We start from the raw sequence: 22,787 nt of genomic DNA, 5'->3' as shown, positions 1-22,787 counted from the left end.
GCATGGTCTGGGTTTTCAGCACATATTTGCAGGTTAATTTTATGTTATGGGTGAACTTTTCAGTTCCTTTCCTATAGCAAGAGAATTGGTTTGGGATTGGTAAACTAATAGTTCTGCTGAGTGAAGGAAAAGAGAGACAACAGAATTTTCCCAAGAAGTGATTTGAGAAAGATCTTCCATAATTGGGAATTTAGTATAGACTATTAGGGCGTGATTGAAATAATAGAGTTTGCTGTAGTGGGTGGTGTAGTGCGTAGCATATTGGTTAAGAGCTTATTCTTCAGTTATGTAATCTTTCTGAGCCCCCCCCCCCACACACACACTACTGATTTATAAGAAGGGGATAATTGTGTCTGCTTCATAGAGTTGTGAGCACTAAATGAATTAATAAAAGGACCATGAATTGTTAGCCCAGTTCCTTTTCAATAAGTGGTAGCTTAATTTTTGTTTGCCTATTGTAAAAGGTGCACCATGAAGGTCCCTTCTCACTGGAGAGGCAATTAGAGGTAATATGAACAATAGCCCTTCTGACCCTTGGCTTGGAAATCTAGATGTGCAGCTCACATATTAGGGTATTTCAGTAGCCCAGAAATGCATATTGAGTGTCTCCCATGAAGGGATTATGGTGGACTCTAAGGCTAGAGGGATGAGAAGAGTGAAGGAAAAGTTGTAAAGAAGTTAGAGAAAGAAAAGGGAAAACCCTAGGAGAGGTTTTGTCCTGATATGAGACTTTCTTTTAAGGTGCTTTTCCAAGACATTGAGGAGAAAGTACCATGGTGTCGCAGTGCCTCTGGGGAGTCTAGATGACAAGGGATTGGCCTGCGAGATGTCTGCTCAGTTGGTCAGGGGACCGTGCTTGTGAGACAAGAGCCAGTCCCTGGGAGCCAGTTTAGTCCTCTCTGTTCCTTGGCTGCAAACCATGCTGACCCTTGACCCTGACTCTGGTCCAACTCGGGCTCCTGCAGATCAGCTTGGGTGATCTGAGCATCCTCTCACTGTTTGTCTCACTGATGGAGCAAGAGCATCATCTTTTTATTACTGCGAGGGCTGCTGAAGAAAGCACAAACGAAGGACGCTGGGAGAATCTTAAGTGGGCTCACAGAAATTAAACATCACACTTTTCTGTCTTGTCTGCATCTCCAGCCAGATCCAGTTTTCATGTTTAAGATGAATTAACCTTCACCTCTAAGAGGGAAAGATTATCTGAGGCTTGACTTCCTTGGGATTGCTGGGAAAGGAATTTAGACAAAAATCTGAGGAAGAACCAGATCTTGCCTAGAGTTTGCATAGATTGATGTAATTGGACTGAAAATGCTCCCCTGTTCTTTTTACAGGGGAAAGTGGAAGTAGAAGCTGGGAAAGAAGGTATGAAGTTTGAAGCCAGTGCTTTTTCGTACTATGGTGTAATGGCCCTTACAGCCTCTCCAGGTGAGTCTCTTTCACCTCTTAAAGCAGGGCTGTGTTTTAGGAAATAGTTCCCTTCTTCTGTCCTCTTTCTGTCCCTCCCTGCTAACCCTATTTATTTACTTCTTGAACTTTTTATTGAAGTATATCGTGTATACAAAGAAACTGCACAAAGCATAAGTATGCACCTTATGTGAATTTTCACAAACTGAATACGCCTGTGTAAACCAGCACCGAGATCAGAGGGAACATCTGTAACCCCACAGGAACCCTGCCACCACACTCCTATTTAGTCGGTATCCCCCAGAAGTGACCACTGCCTTCACTTCTGAGCATAGACTAGTTTTGCCCTGTTTTTGAATTTTATGTAAATGGAATTATACAGGACGTATTATATTGAGTCTGGCTTCTTGCACCCCTGGTTGTCTTTGTCGCATCCATCTGTATTGTCATATGTGCTTCTATGACAGGGTGTGATCAAAAATTATGGTGAGTGTTTAAATTTTAAAAATTTATTACAGTAAAAGACACATTGCCATTAATCCCACTCAAAATACTCCCCCTCGCTTTGCACACACTTATCCCATCATTCTTGCCACTTTCTGAAGCAGTTTTGGACGTCCTCTTTCGTGAGTGTCTTTGGTTGTGCTGTCGTGGCTGCCTCCATATCCTGAATCAATTCAAAACGTTTTCCTTTCATGGTCGTTTTGACTTTGGGGAAGAGCCAGAAGTTGCCCGGTGCCAAATCATGGTCACTGCGGCATCACCATAAACTAATTTTAACATTTCCTGTGTTTCTTTATTACTTTTTTGCAGTGTGAAACAAAATTTCATGCATTGTTCATGATCTATGATTTGTGCCACACTTTAAACCACATTATCTCTCAACCATAGCTCACACCTGACTGACTGCACTGAACAAGTTGAAAACTTGTCACACAGTGTTACTAAGGTTCCACGCGCCACTTCCCATATTGAAGACCCTGTCTTTCTATTGGATGGCACTCAGCAGCTGTATTTACCATACTTTTTGATCACGCCTCGTACTTTATTAGTTCTCATTGCTATATAGTGTTCCATTGTGTGACTGTACAGTGACAGATCTGTTCTTTTCATTGCTGATGGAAACTGGGGTGGTTTCCTGTTTGGGGCTACTGTGGCTTATGTGGCTGTGAACATTCTTGTACCTGTCTTTTGGCGAAGGTGTGTGCATTTCTGTTGGGTCTCTGCAGGAGTGGAATTGGGGCGTTCCTGGGTATGAGTGTCTTCAGCTTTCGTAGTTACTGCCCATGAATGGTTTTGCAAAGTGGCTGTAGCAGTTCACACCTGTACATGTACTGATGAGGCTTTCAGTTGTTCCGCACCCTTTGGTGGTGTTGTCATTTAAATGTTAACAGTTCTAGAGGTTTTAAATTTGCATTTTCCTGAGGGTGAATGAAGTTGTTAACATATATATTTATGGCAACCTCCCATGTTTCCCTGAAAATAAGACCTAGCCGGACCATCAGCTCTAATGCGTCTTTTGGAGCAAAAATTAATATAAGACCCGCTTTATTTTACTATAAGACCGGCTCTTATGTTATGTAATATAATATAAGAACCGGTCTTATATTACTTTTTGCTCCAAAAGATGCATTAGAGCTGATGGTCGGGCTAGGTCTTATTTTCAGGGAAACAGGATATAGCCCCATCTTATCTAGAGAGCAGGCCCAATGAATCAGCCAACTAGGGGTAGGTGTGCCATGGGGTATTGACTAAGTGCTCTGAGCACAAGAGGCTAGCAGGTGGCGTCTGTCCTATAGGAACATGGACACAGATACCTGGCTCACCTCTGGGATGGGACTTGGCATTGCTTGCTGGGCAGCGTGTGCTTGGTACCTCACCCAGGCTGCAGCAAGGCAGACAGGTAGAAAGTGCTGGACTGCCACCTTGTGGCCAAAGTACCAAACAACATGCTGTGCCAGGAAACAACTTTTACAAACCTCAAACTTAAAAATAGCCCATCCTAAAAAACCACTGTCACTTCTGAAAAGCAGTCTCAAAAGGGGAGAGGATACCTCCAGACAAGTCTGTTTTTGTGATGTTGTCCTCGTCTACTGCACCACACAGTGTCTCGTAACCCAAAGATGTGACAGTTAGAAAGCCAGTGAAACATGAAGAATTGTCTCACATTTCCAAACCTCCCCTGCCCCAGATGCATCTTTTCATTAGCCCAGTGCAGGTTTCTGAGTGACATGGGCCAGTATCCCCATTGTCAACTACTGGCTAACACCTACTGTGAACGTGGACCTGTCTAATCCCACTTAGGGTCTGCTGTATCAGGGTCTGCTGTAAACTTGAAGGTCATCTTCTGTTTTTACTGCTTGTGAGGAGATAGGGAGATTCCTAACCAGGCCGAGAAGACCTGGGTTACAGCCTCTGTTCCATCATATACGGGTCGCTTGACTTGGAGAAAGGCCTTTGGCTTCCTCATTGTCAAAAGGATATAATAAGATCACCTCGTGTGATTGTTAGAATAGAATGTAATGATACTCACGCGAGTGCTTTGTAACCTTTAAAGCACATGAGGAAATGTTGGTGTAACACTTAGGTGTTGAGATTGTAATGATTGTTTGGCAACCAACTTCAAATTAGTCCCGCGTTAGCAGAATCAGATTTATAAAGTGGCTTTGAAAAGAAAGCTGGAAGAGTAAGTTGTACATTTTTATTGATTACTGGTTCTTGAAGCTTGCATATTAGCTGAGTCCATACTGAACTATGGCTTCATATAAGGGTAAGTCCCATTCAGAAAAGGAATTGAAGAGCAGGCCTGCCATATAGAACTAGCTTGTGGCGCTGCCTCACCTGGTTTAGAAATGCCAGGAAGGAAGGGAATTTTATTAATAGCATCTTATTACAAAGCTCAGTATTTTACTTGACTTTACAATTAGTATTTGGGACTTTGTATATTCATTGAGAGATGCAATTGGTACAGTGATTTCAACATAATATTTCTATTTATTATTGAGTACCTAGAAAAATCCTGTAGTAATCAGTTACCAAGACCTGCCTAGTTATATAACAGTTACACCTTAATTTAAAAAAAAAATCTGCCCAGAAAATGTGATTCTTGCCTGGTAGGGCACTGTTGACTGGACTTTTCAATCAGATGGAGCTGCAGCTCCCCGTCTGAGTACACAGGGATGAGGATGACTTCGGTTTGCCATGTCCAGGAAATCTGCATATGACATTCTTTATCGACTTTCCTCTAATCAGTTAAAATTTTATAGTATTCCAGAGCAATTCAAAGCATCTGGTCAAATGACAACCAGACTAAGAATGTAAATGAGTTGAATAACTAATTTCTTGCCACAGATAGCGATGCTGTAGGCTGATTGGTGAATGAGTGTGGGGTGCTGGCACAGGTGGCTTGTGTCATGCTCTTGGGTCCGTTGGTTAATTGAGCTCCCCTTTTGTGTTGCTAGCTGTGGTTTGTCCTTAAAAAGAGCGCGTTTTGAGCTATAACCCAACTGGGTACTAATGGCTTAAGAGATTTCTAGGTTCCTAAAGTAGCATGTGAATAGGATTTCTCTTGACTTCAGCCTCCCTGTATTCCTCTTCTTGGAAAGCAGTGTGTGTTCCTTTTTGTTTACATCATACTACACAGGCTTTTGCATTTCTGGAATTGACGGCTCATACTGGTAGATCACTTGGTAGAACAGGTATCCACTCCTGTCCCCTGATTGCAGGATCTCCTTCTTGCCTTTTGATATGGTCTCACCCTGTTCTTCTCCATTTTTCAGTTCCTTTGTCCCTGTCTCGTACCTTTGTTGTCAGCAGAACAGAATTGTTAGCAGCAGGCTCTCCAGGTAATTCTGCATGTTTCCTTTTCCTAATTCTTCTGATTGCCTCCCTTGACCCCACAAAATGCTGGCTGGCCAGGTCTGCTCCCTTTATTTGGTCAAGACCTTTTTCAGTTTTTCTGAGTTCTACAACTCCATGTTCCTATGACTTAAAAGTGAACTATCCAGGAAAGGATAAGCCCACAACAGATGCAGAAAGGGTTTAGGAGACTGGAAAGGAATCTAGGAACATGAACAGTGATGAAACGAGGAAAGGGGAGGGTGGTTCTGACATCAATCATCAGTGTTCCCTGCATGTCCCACCCACACTGCTGACCTTGGATTTCCAGGGCAGCAAAAGGCAGCAGCTTTGGGTTCTTTCTCTGACCTCAGCAAAGTCATGGTGTGTGACCTTTGCTGAGGTCCCAAGGACCTCAAAACCTAAGGATGCTTCTACAGAACACCGAACCACCAAAAGCCTGCACTATGAAATTTTCTTGGTAAACGAGGAAGTACCCCCACCTGCCAAGGTCCACAGCCTTCCTGTCTCTTTGGTCCTTTTTCCAGCATCCAGTGAACGGCGTGCATGTATTTCTGCCCTCCGGCAGGCAGGTGGCCCCGCTTCTCCTGTCTCCCTCTTTGTTTGGAAATTTGTACCCGGCACATTCCTAAGCCGCTGCTGGTTATCGCCCTGCTGGAGAGTTTGGTCGGCCTGGCTAATACTATGTCCAGCTGCTGAAAACAAAAGCAAAGACTTAATCTTTCTTTAATTAAAAGTGCTGGGCTTTCCTATTTGGTAGTACAACTTTTCTGTATTTATTTTGTTCCATGCAACTTATATTTTTTAATCTGATGAAATTTGCATTTCATAATCTAGTTTTAGAAAAACTCTAAAATGCTAATATTTGGTAAAGGAGACATTTCTTGTCTTAGAAACTAATGTTCCCTCAAATCTATGCTCTTAAAAGAGTTGTGCTGTTTGCGGGTAAGATATTATTTATAAGGCTATTTGAATTAAACCAGCTGGCAGACTGTACATACACACATGTGTATACATGTGCGCACATATATATATATATATATGCACATAAACATTTTTATGCACATGTATATATGTTTGTGTTTTTTCTCCCCATTTTATTGGGCATTACCACCTATTTAAAATGTCACAGAGGCTGAAGTAGAGTGACTTTTGGATGAAGCTCATGGATATGTAATTTGTATTTTACGTTTCCTATAAAACTTAAGAGATTTCTTAGCTCTGCCACTCCATCCGATCCAGTAATAGAAAAATCTATTTTGCGGGTCCAGGCCTTCCGGGATGCTGGCATTACAATAATATACCTAATAAATGGGGGTTGAATTAAACCAGTGATTTTTAGCTTATTCTAGAAGGTGCCTTGTGGTTCCAAGGGAGGATGCTAGGAATGTTTCTTTATTTTATCTTTCCAGCTTAGTAGCAAAAAAGAAAGGATTCCTAGGTAAGGTGAATACAATAAGCCACAAAGACAAAAAGCAGAAAGAAAACCATTCTGAGAGGGCATAAGAGGAATTAAAATCAAAAGTTGTTTTCAGAATTATTGCCTAAATTTTAGCACATAAATTTGGCAACAAAACATGGCCTGAACTGGGGAGCAGCCACTTAAAAAGTCTTTATACTCCTTGGAGTGAATATTCACACATCTCTGCATGGTGATGAAAGGCCAGTCATGCTGGGGCCTGCCCAGCTGCAGGAGGGGTCCTGGAAAACAGGGTCTGCTTGTCCAGACTGGCTGTGACACCACGCGGTGGGTTTCTGGCAAAGGAGAGGCCCATCTTGCAAAACAGAGGCACTGGTTTGAAAGGAAGCTGACTGTGAGTCTAGGTACATTGGAGGACCAGAGAAATTGCCATGTAATCCTCCTCTGAAGAAACTAACGGGAGACTCAGAATAAATACTGCGTCAGGCCTCAGACACCTTCCTGCCAATGCACGGTGTCTGGTCAATAAGCAGAGCGCCTTTTAAATGTTTCATTTTTACAGCCTCTAAATTGTTACACACAGAAGTAAACACCATTTAGAAGGTATCTGTAGAAATGGTGATGTGGTTTGGGGAGAAAGTCCAGAGAAATAATAGGAACCCTTGTTTCAAAGAACCGTTGGCTCTGTCAGCCTGGCTGAAGTTATCCCAAATATGGAAAGGCTTGATCAGGGTACATGGTGGAGAGGCCTGGGAGGAAGCTACCAGGAAATAACATAATAATGTTAGCCAGGCTCATTTATCAGGTACTTACTGGGTGCCAGATGCTGTGCTAAGCAAGCACTCGCCTTTCCATGATCCCATTTTGATCCTCATCAGACCTCACGAGGTGGGTACTATTATTAGCTGCCTTTTATAGGTAAGGAATCTGAAGCTTAGCAAAGTTGGGATATCCGATCAAAGTTCCATTCTGCTAAACAGAAAAACATCTGATAAATTATTAATTTGCCTTGTTCTCTTAAAAGATAAGTGGAAGCAACAAGAGGAACTGCTACTCTTGAGTTTAATTTTGACGTAACAGTGGGAAATTGATTTATGACTTGAAAATTGTGGGGAAAGTTGTGACATGAAAATTTTAGCAGAAGGTAAACTTGTCATTTGATGTTCCTTGAGTACTTAACCATATTTTGTTCCGGCTGTCATATTTTCAGAGGGCCATTTACTGAATGAAATCTTAGTGCTCAGGACAGGGTGAGGGGTGGTAAAACATGTAGGTGAAGAATGGTTGGAAGTATTTAGCTTGGAGAAGAAGAAACTTAAGGAGAACATAACTGTCTTTGAACTTTGAAAGGCTATTTCAAGTAGCAGGAATGAAAGTTACCGAGTAGAGCTCCATAGAGTGGAGGGGAGTCTCATTTGAAGTTGGGGAATGCCGATTTTGATGGGTATGATGATAGACTTTCCAATAGTTGAAGGGTGGGGCCCGCTGAAGGCCAACTCCTCTGTGGGAGCATCTGTCAGGGACACATTGCAAAGAGGAGTCAACCATCAGGTGGGAGAATTGGTCCCCTCCAATCCTGTGACATGATGCAATTCAGGAACTGTCCAGTGTGGGCCCCCGCTTACTATTTGTGGAATAGATTTGATTGGAAAAACAAAAATGGAAGAAGCCTTGGCCAAGTGGGTGGGACTTATTTTGAAGGAAAGCTGCGGTGAACTTGCCTTTAAAAGCAACATCACTTAGACTCACCTGAACTTCCTTTCACTTTGTGTTAAGGAAAGAGCACTGTTGATGTCATTGAAGAATCACACAGCACCTGAAGTAACTTAATCAAACCTTCTAAGAGCTTGGTGTCTCCTAGTGTTCTTGAAATCTGGAGACATCCTCTGGCTGCCTGAGGGGAGTTTTATTAGCGGCAGAGACTAAGAAATAGTTTTGGCTGGGAGGTAGGGTATGAGCAGACAGAACTCTTTTGATCCCTTTAAAGCAGTACTAATTTATGACCGTTATCAAGAGTCCTTTGCTTTTGCTTCTGGCAAAATAATGAAGTGCCGCCTTCCCATAGCCCCACGTTTTGTCTCACGTAGCTTCTGTGCTTAGGTGATACTCACCCAGGGGTACGGCCATAGGGTCCGTGCTGTCAGAGAATCAGGGACACCTTTGTTCACATGCACGAGGCTGAGCTGCTGCACTAAATGGAACCCATCGCCGACTGGGAGTCAGTGCGTTCTCTGTAGGAGGGCTGTACGGTGAGCTAGAGGCCCGAGGAGTCTGGGATAAGTGGATTGAACTTGTCTACTTTTTAAAAAAAATTACTACATTTTTATTCTTTGGAAAATAGAAAGCTGCCTTTATTGGTTATATCTACCTCACTTAAAAGGTAGCTGGTTGGTTTTTTATCCTTTTCCAGGTGAAAACAAGTCACCTCCTCGCCCATGTGGCTTGAATCACTCAGACTCTCTCAGTCGAAGTGACCGAATCGACGCCATCACACCATCGCTGGGGAGCAGCAATAATCAGCTCAATTCCTCATTCCTGCAAGTGTACATCCCTGACTACTCAGTGCGCGCCCTTTCTGACCTGCAGTTTGTTAAGGTAAGAGCAGGACAGCTGCTTGGCTGGGCCTGGCGGTCTGAGGTCCAATCCACTCAGCTGCCCCTGGTCATTTGGGGGTGCCCTGCTTCCAGCTACTGACGTAGGTGGGGAAAGACATTTATCTCCTTGGCTCTGTCAAATGAGCTTCCACATCTGATGTGGCCTTTTCAGGAACGAGCACTGGAGAGCATGAGAAACAGAATAAACCTTTGAAAACAAATCTTTATGAGCTTGGGACTCTAGTGACACTCGTTGGCCCGGAAAGGGCTGAGGTCGGATAATCAGAAGACTGGCTGGGAAGGGGTGGGAAGAACCCCCACTTACTTTCTGGCCCAGAGACAGGGTTCTTTCCTTAGTCTGAAATAAAGGCATCTTCTGGAGAACAAGCCAGCTGCGGCTGATGGAAGCCTATCTCCATTTTCTAGTCTCTGAAATTTTGAGGAAAAATTTAGAAATGGCTTGTGTCGGTAATAACTGACTTGCTCACCAGAGTCAACTTGAACTTTAAAAAGTGGCTCAGTTTTGTCCTCAAGGATGACTTTGTCTTAGAGTAACTGCTAGGGACTTTTGGGGGACTTAATGTGTAATACAACGTCCAGACAAGCGAACCCCAAAATAAGCATTATCTTGGTTTGTTTCTGTACCATCTTCTGGCCCCAGATCTCAAGGCAGCAGTACCAAAATGCTTTGATGGCATCCCGGATGGACAAAACTCCTCAGTCTTCAGACAGTGAAAACACTAAAATTGAATTGACTCTTACGGAGCTGCACGATGGGTTGCCAGATGAGACGGCCAACCTGCTCAATGAACAGAACTGTGTGACGCACAACAAGGCAAATCATAGCCTGCATAACGAAGGTGCCATCTAGGGCGCCCCCTCGCCCCCAGCCCTCACCCCTCCGGTTCCCGAGGTCCTGAACCAGGCCACTCGGCCTCGGCCTCTGTCCGACCATGAATCCCGTTAGTGTGAGCTTGTGTGCCATGCTGCATCCTGCAACATCCTGAGACCAAAGACTTTGCCCCCTTCCTGGAAGCAGCAGAGGAGGACCATGAGGGCAGGAATGGAAACTAGAGCTGGGAAATGGACAGCTCCCGTGTGGCTATTGAGATTTTGGAGATGAACTTCTTCCGCCCAAATAGAATCATGTTTATTTTTTCAGCTGTACCTTTTATCGTTATTCACTCTCCTCCTTTCTTGATTTGCATGAAATTGAAAATTGTTGGGATTTATTTTTTTCAAGAGATCGTTTTTAAAAAGTGTTTTTTGCAGAGTTTTCAGTTGTCCTGCCTGAACTCTGCTGTAACCCCATGATGTGACCCTTACAGGATGGACTTGCCCCTCCAGGGGCCTTCCTTGGCCCTCCCAGGGAGGGGCACCCTTCCTCTGTGCCCCAGTGGGTGTCGCTGTCGAACTTGAAGGATGAATGAAGAAAACGCGTTGATGCGGACCTGCCAAGTCTGGCACTGCCGACGAGCTTGCAGGGCCCTGCAGTCGCCTCTCTGAGCTCAGTGTTGTTTTAAGTTAATGTTTAACTGTGTCCCTTTCCCTCAGAAAGGTTTAACATTTGCTTGGAATGTGATTTTGCTCCCGCTCTAAGGAATTTTTATCACGAAAATGAATGTTAATGAATTTTAAACCCATGGTTTATCATTGGCAAGAGGCAAGGTGACTTCATCCCGACATTCCTGCAGCCTGGGATCCCGGCTCAGCCAGGCCTCCTCCCCGCCCCAGCGCCCCAGCTCACAGAGCGCCGTCACCCACCTCCCACCTCCCGTCCTCGCTCTTGTTAACCCAAGATGCTGCTACACAGATGCCAAATGGAAATCTTCCACAGGGCTTTTGAGTAAACACGTGGTGTGGGGTTTAAGCTCCTCCCCTTCCCACTGGGACGTGTGTGATTGTCAGAAGAGGAGCTGGACCTTCCGGCTGCACTCTGTGCTCTGTGTCGGGAAGGCATTTCTAGACCCATGTGTTGAAAGGAGGGCGCTTTGGGCACTGCCAGCCCCTGCCCCTCCCTCCAGGGAGCCAAGTGTTCCTCTTCCGCTCTGTCCCTGGGCCCGGGGCCCCAGTCATGGCTGTGTCCCCCGCCTGAGGATCTCTGTGCCCCCCACCTCAGAGGCGGCCCACGCCAGGGTCAGTTTGGCCCCAAACAGGGATTCAGAAACCAAATGTGTGTTGTGGCCATTTCATGTGTGTCTGTCTTGTTTTAATACCAAATTCATCATGTGTAGTGAAATTAATGTCAGGAAGTATTACTTGAGTAACTGAATTCTTAACTATCTTATCTGTGTTTTAAGTGTTAGCCCAAGGGATACGTGCATTTTGTTGGCAACATTCATACACTGAAATGAATTCATTCGACCATAGAGAATTGTCAGACCACGCTGCATTCACTCACTAGCTAAGAGGACAGCATTTTCTCCACGGGGTCCCACTGAGTAAAGGGAAGCCCCAGGGCTAAGCAGCAGTTTGCTTTTTCCTCCTCAAGGTAGGAATATGCACCCCAGGCTGTCTCTGCAGGGGTGGGAGCTTTGCTTGGGGAACAGTAAGTCAGCAGTGTACACTGGGCTTGCCTTCTAGTGAGTGCTTTGGTGTCGCCAGTGTCATACGCGCGCTTGGCGAGTATTTCCTCTGGGATGTCAGTCCTGGAGTGTCTTCCTCAGACGATGCCCTGCCCCTTGGTGAGGGAAGTACTGGCTTCACCTCGTGGTAGAGGGTCATGAAGGTGCCCCCCAAGGGGGCTGAGTGGCCTGCTGCTGGCACCCAGCGTGCCACCTTGGGATGGAGCCCCCACCATGTAGCTTGGTGTTAGTGGGACCCTGCTCCGTGAGTATCCCTTTTAATAAACATCCATCCAAGTTAAAAATCTCAGTTTCTTCAGATGCTTCTAGCTGAGCTCAGTCTCAGTGTGACACAGGAACTGGGACTGTCTGTAGGATACGCAGAAACGAGAGTTCCCCCGTAGTGAAGTGGAGCCTGGGCCTTGCGGTGGGCGGCCGGGGGGCTTCTCCCCAACAACCATGCCGCACTCTTGGCCAGGACAGCACTGACTTCCCCGTGCGCTGGTGGAGCCTGCCCGGTCATGCTGCTTCTGGCCTTAGGACTTGGCCTGTCAGCCTCTCTTGGCCGATCTGCTTCTCCATACAGTCCATCTGGGGTGCCTCGTGACTGGCAGCGCCCTGGAATCCGAGTTAATGTGCTGGATCTTTTTCAGAGCCCCTCTGTCCCTTTATGAATCCTACAGCTCGGTGAGAGTCAGTCTGGGCAGTGGAGAAAGCGTTCCAGCTGCTGCCTCCTTGACTTCAGGGAGAAACATAACTTCTCAGTATTGTCTGATCTGCTCAGTGTGTTGGCTTTTTTGAAAAGTCTCTGTAAAGGAGCTGGCAGGCTGGCTTTGCAGTAGGGCTCCCAGAGGACGAAATTTTAGCCTCCCAAGTTTGTATTTATTTTCTATACACTACTCTTTACCTTTGATTATTCACACTGTTTTATAACAACAGGGAATCCAAAACCATTCCTGTCTGATCCCTAAAGGAATGAGGGCTAACATTTGGCCATACTTACTTCTGCTTTGGGGAAAGCTCCAGGCCCTTCAAATAACACTCAGTGTCTGAGTGACCAGCTTTCTCTTCCAGGCCCCATTTTCCTTCTGGAAACGAACATCAGGCTGTCGAGGGAGAAACTAGCTCATTGCTTCTTCAGGCAGCAGGAGAATGGTTTGGCTTAGAAAGTCTATGCAATTCCTGTCTGTGCAGTAAATGGGAGTCAGGCAGAGAAGGCCCATCAGACAGTTCAGATGCCCATGTGCAGTGGACAATCCTTAGCACCACTGATTGTCGTCTTCTGGGGCCGCTGTCCTTGTAAATGAGGACAGGAGCAGATGCAGGTCCTGGGGCCTGAATTCGGCTGGAGCCCTTGTTGTCAGACCCAAGGCTTCTCTCCACAGTGGCTTCTGTGATCCCTGCTGTGGAACGTCTTCCTGCTCCCAAGCAGACACTCTGGAATCCCAAATGTTCGACCTGGATTCCTAGTATCCAAATGTTCCCAGGACCATGTGCTTTCTCTTTATAATGAGTGAGTGACTTTTCCCCTACTGCCTTAGAGGTTCTCTCCCTTTATTTCTCTCCCTTTGTTTCTCTCTGTTTTATATTTATCAGGCAAGTCCAAAATCATAAACTCCTAGGAAAACAGATACTTAAGATTTGTAGATGGACATTGGGTGCTAATCAACTTAAGCCTTGGTTCTTACAGAGTTTGAATTTGACAGGGCGCCCCTTTTAACTCTGTTCTTCCCTCCTTCCTCACCTCACTTCTGGAAAAGAGCTGACATGGTTGGCTTCCCCAAGTGAAAGGGACTAGGGCATCCTACCTTTTTCTAATGTTATTTCAAGGAACTTTTGGGCAAACATTGAATGCAGAACTCCACACTGATATGGAACGTTAACTGTGAATATATTTACCTGTGCTTTCCCAAGGGACATACGACTAAAGGACCAGCTTTTTCAAGTCTAGGAAAATAGTGGTAGATACAAATAGAATTGCATTTTCCCGAAGAAATGAAGCAACAGAAATTTGGGCTTAGCAGGGAACGTGAACTTCTGCCCTCAAATTCTCAGATCGAGGAGCAGACCTAAGTAGGCCATGGCTGATTGAGCCTGTGTCCTGGCTGGTCAGAAACAAAAACAGACTCCAACCCTGTCATCTTCTGAAAACCAGCCAGGGATCAGTGGTTGTCTTCAGCTTTCCGGGGCCAGGAGACCAGGATTACTCGTGTTCCCCAGGAGTGATCCCAGGCAGAGGGAGTCTGGCTGGCACAGGAAGGTGCTCACCTTTTCCCTGGGATTCTAAGAGGACTGGCTTGGTGCACATCCTACGACCCCACCCCACCGGTGGCATGGGCAGCGGGAGCGACTCCCCTCTCAGCTTTGATCCCACAAACAGGTTTTTCTTGCAGGGGGTTGAGAACTCCAAGGCTGAGCTGGCAGTGTGGGGTGTGGAGGCTTCCTGAGGTATTGGAGCTCCTTTCCTACTGAGCTCGACCTGGGTCAGGTTTCATCCCTTTCTGGGCTCTGGGCTGGTGGTGCTTCAATCCAGCAAGGGCGTTGGGGTGAGTTGTAGGTTAACCCAGAATTAGGAGGGACATAGAGAGTTCAATAGGAAAGTGATTCGAGGATTCAGAAACTTTTCCGATATAAATTTATCAGTGGTCAGACTACTCAGTGAATTTTGATACCTCAGGGCCATTTGCAAATCTTTATCTTTTCATATTTATTTTGTGTTCAAGTAGGCTGATAGGAATTCGGAGAATTCTGAGGTTCACTTGCCTCCCCTCCCTTTGAGGCGAGTGGTGCCCCTACACCCAGCTTGCTGGTGTTGCCGTCCGTCACTGCTGTGATGTGGGCCTTCCTCCTCTCGTGCTTACAGGCATCCTTCCTGCAGTGAACGCTTCGTTGCTGGTTGCCTCCTCTGCCCTGTCTGGTCGGCCCAAAGGACAGGCAGGAGGAGATGGCAGTTCAAAGCAACCGCACAGCTTAGAGCAGCTTTCCTCCCACCGTCTTGGGCTGGGGACCTTTGCCTCTGAGACCTTTGTGGTTGGCTCAGCTCAAGTAAGCATGCCCTGTGTGTATGCTAGAGCCACTGACCATCTCACTAGAATTGTTTTAAATGTCTTTGGATGGGAAATAACAGGCTGCACTTGAAGCAACATGGAAACGAAGGTTCTAATGGTGAGAATGAAGTTCTAGGAGCTTGTATGCCGAGGGTCATATGTACACAGGTCCAATACATACTATTAGAAAGACTTGAGTCAGTACATGTTTTCAAGTTTTAATACCCAGAGTGGGTATTAAACATGAACAAATGGGAAGAATGACTAGGAGTATTGTCTTGCCCTCCTTGCAGGGTATCTTCTGGCATTTGCCCACATCTGACCAACATTGATTCACTCGGGAAGTGATTCTTTTGTAGCCAGACTCTTTCAGATTCACCCTGGAGAGAACTATCAACTGGACCTGGTGGGGCTTGGGTGTCTGATCTTTTTGTTGGAGGCCAGGACCCCTTGGTTATAAACAGCTGGTCTCAGGCTTCCAGAGCAGAAAGGAGTGGGAAAGAATAAGGCCTCAGGACTCACTCCCCAGAGAGCTTCTGATTCGTTATCCCCGTGTCTGAGGTCTGCTGTGAAGGTAGAGTGTATCAGTCCATTGACTTTTCTTGTTTCTGGAGTCCTTTAAATCCACAAATGTATATGCTTTATTTTACATTATTTATTATGTACATATGCCTCTACTGTTAGTACATCATCTGTGACTAAGATGAGATCTGTTCTGGAGCCCCTCGTCCATGGAGCCTAGGGTCCCGTTGTCCCTTAAAGTGGGTGAGAAGGCAGTAATTTTGTTTTTGTCTTCAACAGGTTGCTGCGCTTATGTTGGCCCTAGTGTCCCCAGCCCCTTTTCGGGACCACCTACATTCCTGATGACCAGTGCTGGGACGAGCACGGAGGCAGGTCTCTTACCTGGTGGTAGGGCCTCGTACGTACCTCTGTGAAATACTTCCGAGGTGCTTGCTGGTGGCTGGGTCTCTGCTCTATGTAGTGGTGCCGCATGGCTGTGAGCCCAGCGCCTCCCTCCTCACTCCACCCTCCCACGCAGTAATAGCCTCTCCCTCCCCACCTTGGATTACAGACGCCATCTGTCTGGACCATGGAAGCTGCCTTTTCTTGGTTTTGAGGCCCCATCTTGGCCCTCAAGACCCTGCTTTGTGTCTGATTTACATCCTCCTCTTTGGCCTTTCGTCACTGTATCATAGTGTACATTTCATGCTTTTCAGCAGTGAAGTTTCCTGAACACAGTATTCAGAGCTGTGTACATAAACCTAAAGCACAAGTGACATGTATAGGTTTCATGAGCTGATTGTCATAATGAATGCATTTTATAATTCAAATGATGATGTAGATTTACAATCTCTCCTATTTATTTTGTACCAATTTATTTGTAAATTTTGTGATTGTTTTCAAAGGTTTTTGTTCATTTCTATTATTCTATTTAGATAAATGATGATTTTCTGTTCACTGTTCTAGCGGGTGTGTGTTCCCTTTCCCCTTTCATCTATTGCAACACCAGCCTCGGTTCCCTGCCCAATTGCACAGTTTTACTGGAAAGCTGGAATTGGTTGTTGGCATAGCAACACAGCAGGGTATTCACTTTGGATGTGTATCAGTCGTGTTAAAAAAGTGGGTGCTAGAACTGTGCCTCCAGCTTACAGTCTGGGTACAGCCGATTCCAGGGAGGTGCTCCTTTGCAAGGATTAGCCTGTCCCCCATCAGTTCATTTTAGATAAGGACACTGAGCGTGTCTGAGGGTGTCCACTCACATTGCCCCGGACATTTGCTGCTGTCACTAGTCACACACAGTTCAGCTGGGCAAATGTCTAAGCCGTTCTTTTCCTAGACAAGACCGAAGGCCTCACCCAAGCCTCTCAGTTGGCACTCGAAGACGAAAATGGGTCTGTGAGTCCTCTGCTACTCGATGCCTAGGATGGAGAAAGGGTGCAGCAGGCACAGATGGTTCACCCTCAAGTTAAAAACACTGGGAATGAGTGTGGTGAGTCCCGTTCTGATGCTCTTCAGGATTTGGTGGGTGTCCCACATTTCCTAATCCAGTGTGTGTGGTCCACCTCCTCTTCCATCATCATTTCTTTTAAAAGCTTCTATTCTTTCTTCCCCTCCTCACTCCTATGGGACCAGACCCTGAAGTTCTGGTCTGAGGTTCATGGCCCCTGTGCGATCCATTCCTAGACCTTTTTGGAATCCTTCTTCCTCTATTCTTAGTCTCTCTTTTATAATCCAGAGGATCGTGCTCTGAGATTGAGCCTCTTGATGACTGGTCCCTTCTTTACCCCGTTATTTAATCAGGTGTTTACTGTCTGTTTTACTTACACTTGTCCTGTGGATGGAGACATTTTAGTGAACTGCTGACAAGCTTGGCTTTGAGACACTGCCTGACCTAACCACCATCCCACCTCCCCAGCCACCCCTATTTCTTGAAAGTGGGAGGTAGATGTGTATTTCAGTGAAGTGTCACCTTCTTGGGATCCTTAGAAACAAAACAGAAAGCACAAGCAGGACCCGGGAAGGAATGATCTCTCCAGCACATCCACTCCCAGCTGGCTGCTTTGCAGTTTTTCCTACATTACTCACTTTGTCTAAATGAGTCCTGAGCCCAAGGAAAATAGACACGATTTTTCCTACTGTGAGATGAGATTTGCCTAAGTTTCTGTCTGCATCCATGAAGTACCCATGTGTTGGTTCGTTTCTAAGCTTTACTGTGAAAACGGGAGGGGGGGTGTTTCTATTTCATATTAAATTGTGCTCCCTGGGGCCTCTTCTCAGCTCAGCACTTCTGAGGCTACAGATAGTGATCAGAGGATCTCGTAGAGAGAGTGGCACAAACTGAATGACCTTCTTGTAGCCTGGAGTTGATTTCTGAAAACTTGATATTTTTTGAAGGTAATTCAATTTAAGAGAGATGATTCCTTATTAAAGCCAACAAGTTGAATTATATTCGATAGGCTAATAAACTCTTTTGCTTTCTTTGTATAATTTTCATCATTTTCCCTCCAAGATCCTCACATCTGTGCTATTTTCAAGAAGTCCCAGAACAAAGGAATGGTTCGAGGGCCCTTTCTCTGTGACATTCTGGGCATGCCATCTCCCCAGGGGGACCACTGTAAGGCCTAAGCATACAAGGGGGAATCAGTTGCCAGAATTCTTTGTCAAAGTGCTTTCTTGCTGGGCTGTCAGTGATTGTGAAGCTCACACAGTAGGCCAACACAGACAGGGAAGTTTAGATGGAGCCAGCTCCCCTCCCCCAGTTCTCCTCCTCTAATGGCTAGAGGGCCCAAAGGCTCCTTGCTTCAGAACCCCCACACCCAAGTCAGCAGTGACCTCTGGTGAGAACCCCCTCAAAAAAGGACTGGACACAAACATTCTTCTGTGTTGGGAAGGTTTGCTTGGCAAATCCTCGTTCCCAGTATCTCAGGAACTTGTGAGACTTGGAAAGACTGTTGCCGTCTTTCATGGGAAGGGCGTGCACTCAGCTGCTTGGGCTCCAGTGTTTTGTGTGTGAGGTTTATCTTGGCCCAGACTCTTCAGGCCTCGTCTATAGCCCTGGCTAGACATGGCTTTGGGGAGAGCTCAAAGGGAGAGCAAGCATTTGGGGACATATTTGTACATGAAGCAATCCGTCTAATCTACCTTTTTTCTAGTAATAAAATGGAGCAAAGGTATCTTATTTTGTAAGAAGAAATATAAAGGGAACCAACCAGAAATTGGTCATTTTGTTTAAAATTGGAAAATGTAGATTACTTAGACTTGCAGTCTCCTGGAGTCAGCAAGCTTGAGATGAAATATTGTGTTGAGTACTTTTTGTGTTCAAGCTCTTCAGAGGAACTTAAACTACTGTGTATATTGTATTTTTGAAATTACGTACCTTTGTTTGAACAAGTCCGATTGTTGTGGCCTTGGAATGAAGATAGCGTATCTGAGGACAGGGAAAAATGGTTGAGATTGCCAGGTGAAACAGAAGCTGCCTGTTCGTTCCGTAGAAGAATGCTTTCTTTTCGTATGACTTGCTTTCTGCTATTTCTACATCCTCAGCAGTGAGAACAGTGTGAAATGCTGCTTCTCTGTGAGTGGAGTTGTAGGATGGGACCCTGTGGGCTACTGATTAAGTCACCTGACTGCTTCCTGCTGCTGTGTGTGCACGTCTCCTCCCACTCTGATGGTAGCGCGTTATCTTTCTTCTGTTTTCAAGGCTGCTTGAAAGGTGGCTCCGTGGTAGAGATTTCATTCTCGAGGCCTCCTAAATTGTGTATCATTTAAAATTGTTCCATTTGAGGAGAAAGTTTAAGTGCTCTATTGTCCAGTCACCAAGAAAGAATGTCACGAGAAACCTAGAAGTACTGAGATGTAAGCTACTAACCCAAGTGGGGACTTGGGCCATTCACTGCATGGCAATAGCTAGATCATAGTTACCATTTTTCCCACCGTCAAAGAAAGGTTAAATAGTTTCCGTAACATGGAATGTGGACATGGCTCCTACCCTTAATGCAGACTTAGATATGCAGTTGTTTGTCTCAGGCTATTTGTGGTGAATAAGCAGAGTATTTTTAAATGCTCTTGGCAGCCTTGGAAAAATTGCAGGGCTTTCAAGTTGTTGACAAAATATTTCTTAAATAAATAAATCTGATTTAGAAATAGCTAAACATGGACTTTTAAATCTAACATGTCAGTGCAAGTGGCTTTTTAAAGTGGTTGCTTAAAAACAATACTAAGATGATTGAAGGATTTGTAGCTCTAACTTATTCTATTTCTATTAAGAACCACTTCTCCTAAAAGCATCTTAGAAAGGGTAGCTTGAAGGGCTTGCTTTCTTATTTTAGGTCTCAGCAGAGCTATGCTTATGGTAGGAGGAAATCTACGAGAACACCAAACTTCCTCGGCTTAAACGGACTTTTCTGAAATACCCCATCTGGGCCTTAACTGAGCATCTTGGGAGAGATGAAGGTATAGGACAGGTCTTCTCGCAGAGGGCCCCGGGCAGGGCTGGGGTCTGCTGTGCACCAGCCCTGAGAATGGGAGTTCAGTCCAGCACCAAACAGGGTGTCTTTTACAAAGCCTGATCCTAAGCGGTGTTTTCCAAAACCCAGGAAGTTCTGACAAGAGCTGGAAGATCTTTCTCAGTCTAGAACGCCTCAGCTTTAAACAAGAGGGTTAGGGGGGTATAGGCAGGTTATACATTTTAAGTTCAGCTTCCTTTAACTATTGGCAACAGAGAAACTCACATTCATGTTTTAACAAGCCCAACTGCAGTGTCCTGAGTGCCTGCCCACGGACCACTTCCTCCCTAACACCCTTTCCTAACAGGAATAATATACAGAGCAGTAACTCTCTGCTCTGGCTCTTAGACCTGTATGGAATCCTAGCTCTTATAAATGTTGGTGGTCTTGAAGAAAGCTGTGATCAGCAATGGAATTCTTACTCCAATTGTGTTTTTCACTTCTCAGTCTTTGGACGCACTGCCAGAGAGACAACTGACTAAAAAGAAACTTACATAGGTAAGATCTTACGTGGGCAACACAATGTAAAAAGTGTAGTAAATTAAAGCAAAGTGCTCATGTTGGTCCTTGCTCTAAAAGGGAAAGGATGTAAATGTACTTACTATAAGTTAGCTCTGTAGTTGTAATAACTCTCTTAGAAATTCTTTGGCTTTGAGAAAATTTAAGACCATGTCAAACTGGGCAGCATCTCTATCCTGAATGAGAATAATAGCTGGGATGACCACAAATATGTTCTCTAAAATTTAAAACAGGACAGTATCTTTATTGCATTCCCTACGTATAAGATGATTTTTTAAAAAGTCTCACCTCATAGTGCTGTACCAAAAAACTTTCCATGACAAAATTTTGAGGCCTATTTAGGTATTATAAATTTAACCATTAATTAATTAATCATGCTAGACTATATTTAAGAGAATATCCAATTGATGTCCCTAAGCCAAACCTAAACCCACTTGAAGACCAACAGTTTTTACAGTTGTGCTATAGGAAGGGGTCAAAGTCAGTATTAGAAATGTTATACTTTATTGAATTCTAGAGTAGCTACTCTACCCTCCCATGTTCATCAATGACAGTAAGAATGGAAGAACTATATAGGAAAGTTAAAGTAGGAGTCTACCCCATTGTTAAAAACTTTGTAACAACTTTCACTGTACTGGGAGGCAGTTATAATACCCTAAAAGATACAGTAATGATCCATTCTTGTTCAAAACAACAAGAAATTATTTCACTTGGGATTCTGAAGTGAACTTATTCATAGTGATTGTGCCGTCTGCTTTCGTAAGGTTCTGGCTTCCAGAGCCTACTTCCTCTCCTCTACTGCTCGACTCTGAAAAACCCCGAGACTAATGAAGGCTGTAAAGGGGCAGCATGAGCCACATGGCATGTGAATTTTATTCAGTTACGCTGTCATATACGAAGGAGGTTCCTCCTTTTCTATTTGGGGGCTTGCTCCTTTGTATTCTTTCAGCTAAATTCTTTCTATAGATTTACATCGGATGAGAAAAAGATTGTTTTTTGGAAAACAAATAAGCATTTTTGGTATCAATCACAGAACTGCAGAAATAGATGAAGACTTTTGCCTCAAAATGAAATTGCTGCAGTCCATTCTGGATCAGCCCTCCAGCGAGTAGAGAACACTTCTGCAAAGCCAGGGATTACAGCCGTACCCGAGGAACTGAGGACACTTAACAAGCTTGTAAAAGGAACCTTGACTTCAACAGAAAACTACATTTGATAATGGAAACAATGTATTTCTCCAATGATATACAATACTACATAATGCACTGAAAAATACGGACTTTGGAGTAAGAGCACAATTTGTAATGTAACAGCATTTTTGGATCACCTCTTCCCATCGTTCTCCTTGTTCCACTCTGAGACCCTTCCACGTTACTGGTGATGAAACAAGACAAGGAAACAGCGGCACAAGCCATGACAGAGCCATGTGCATGCAGCCCAGTGTTACCCTTACTTTCTTCCAATACAGATTCCATTACAATTTTGAACCATCTGTAAAGAGTGCAGACACACAGAACTAAAACAAGTATCTCCCTATGATTAGAATATCTTAGAGTCTTCAGAAATTTTGCAGATGTATCTTTCGCGGAGCTCCCCCTCCCACTAGAACCCAAACAGGGACATGGTATCCTATGAGTCCTGCCAGAACTTGTTTAATGCGTACTCAGAGTTTTGGTTTTTCTCCTTATTCTTCCTCTTCCTCCTCTTCTTCGTCATCATCTTCATCATGGCAGTGTGTGATTTCCTGGGGGGCCAGTGGGAAGAGATTGGGGGGTTTGATCTCACTAATCGACCGTGTCAACTGGTGCCGCTTGTAGTCAGAATCTTTGAAATCCACTGAAGTACGGTTTCGTGTGGCAAGGGGGGACTCCACCTCATTGATGTCCACATGTGTATGTTCCACTGTTGATTCATGAGGCATCTAGAACAAAGTCAGGTTCAGAAAGCAGGTAGAACAAAATAGCTGTCTCCCAAATCCTAACCCTCTCCCTCTTCAGGTGGCCATGCAGAGGGATGTCTACCGTGCACCACAGGCCAAGCCAATTTAGATATTCAGGTGTCTTCCTGGAACTACCTAAAGCTACCTGTCCTCTTCTCTCTCCTCAACCCTCAACACTGCGACCAGATCGTTTACTGTAGCCTAAAACTGGATAAGATGGGAAAGAAGAGATACTTATTTACTTCACAGCAATAAAGTCCTGAAACATCCCAGTGTCAGAACATAGGAATATAATATAATACATTTTTCTCATTTAGTGCCAACAAAAGAGGAAAGACTTCACCACTCAAACAACTTGGAACAGAGTAGATTTCCGAGTAAAACTATCCCTGTGACAGTCCACCTTGGCCACACTTTCTCTAAGACTCCTTTT

General features: G+C 44.8%; 2 protein-coding genes across 5 annotated transcripts in view; one reads left to right on the top strand and one right to left on the bottom strand.

Annotated features, from left to right (window-relative positions):
- Window positions 1–21,801, top strand: part of CNNM2 (cyclin and CBS domain divalent metal cation transport mediator 2) — a 147,138-nt gene extending 125,337 nt beyond the window's left edge. Inside the window, exons 5-8 of one of the 2 annotated variants that reach the window (XM_033129964.1) lie at window positions 1,335–1,428; window positions 5,187–5,252; window positions 9,096–9,280; window positions 9,941–21,801. In XM_033129964.1, the coding sequence (XP_032985855.1) occupies window positions 1,335–1,428; window positions 5,187–5,252; window positions 9,096–9,280; window positions 9,941–10,150 (555 nt within the window). In that variant the 3' untranslated portion in view covers window positions 10,151–21,801. The remainder of the gene's footprint in view (window positions 1–1,334; window positions 1,429–5,186; window positions 5,253–9,095; window positions 9,281–9,940) is intronic. The other variant, XM_033129965.1, reaches the window with a different exon arrangement.
- The window catches only part of NT5C2 (5'-nucleotidase, cytosolic II), a 79,329-nt gene continuing 77,531 nt past the window's right edge, over window positions 20,990–22,787 (bottom strand). The window contains exon 18 of one of the 3 annotated variants that reach the window (XM_033129966.1): window positions 20,990–22,336. In XM_033129966.1, the coding sequence (XP_032985857.1) occupies window positions 22,100–22,336 (237 nt within the window). In that variant the 3' untranslated portion in view covers window positions 20,990–22,099. The remainder of the gene's footprint in view (window positions 22,337–22,787) is intronic. The other 2 variants (XM_033129967.1, XM_033129968.1) reach the window with 2 other exon arrangements.

This window comes from Rhinolophus ferrumequinum, chromosome 16, assembly GCF_004115265.2.
Source record: "Rhinolophus ferrumequinum isolate MPI-CBG mRhiFer1 chromosome 16, mRhiFer1_v1.p, whole genome shotgun sequence".
NCBI lineage: Eukaryota > Metazoa > Chordata > Mammalia > Chiroptera > Rhinolophidae > Rhinolophus > Rhinolophus ferrumequinum.
This window is presented reverse-complemented; position numbering and strand designations above follow the sequence as displayed.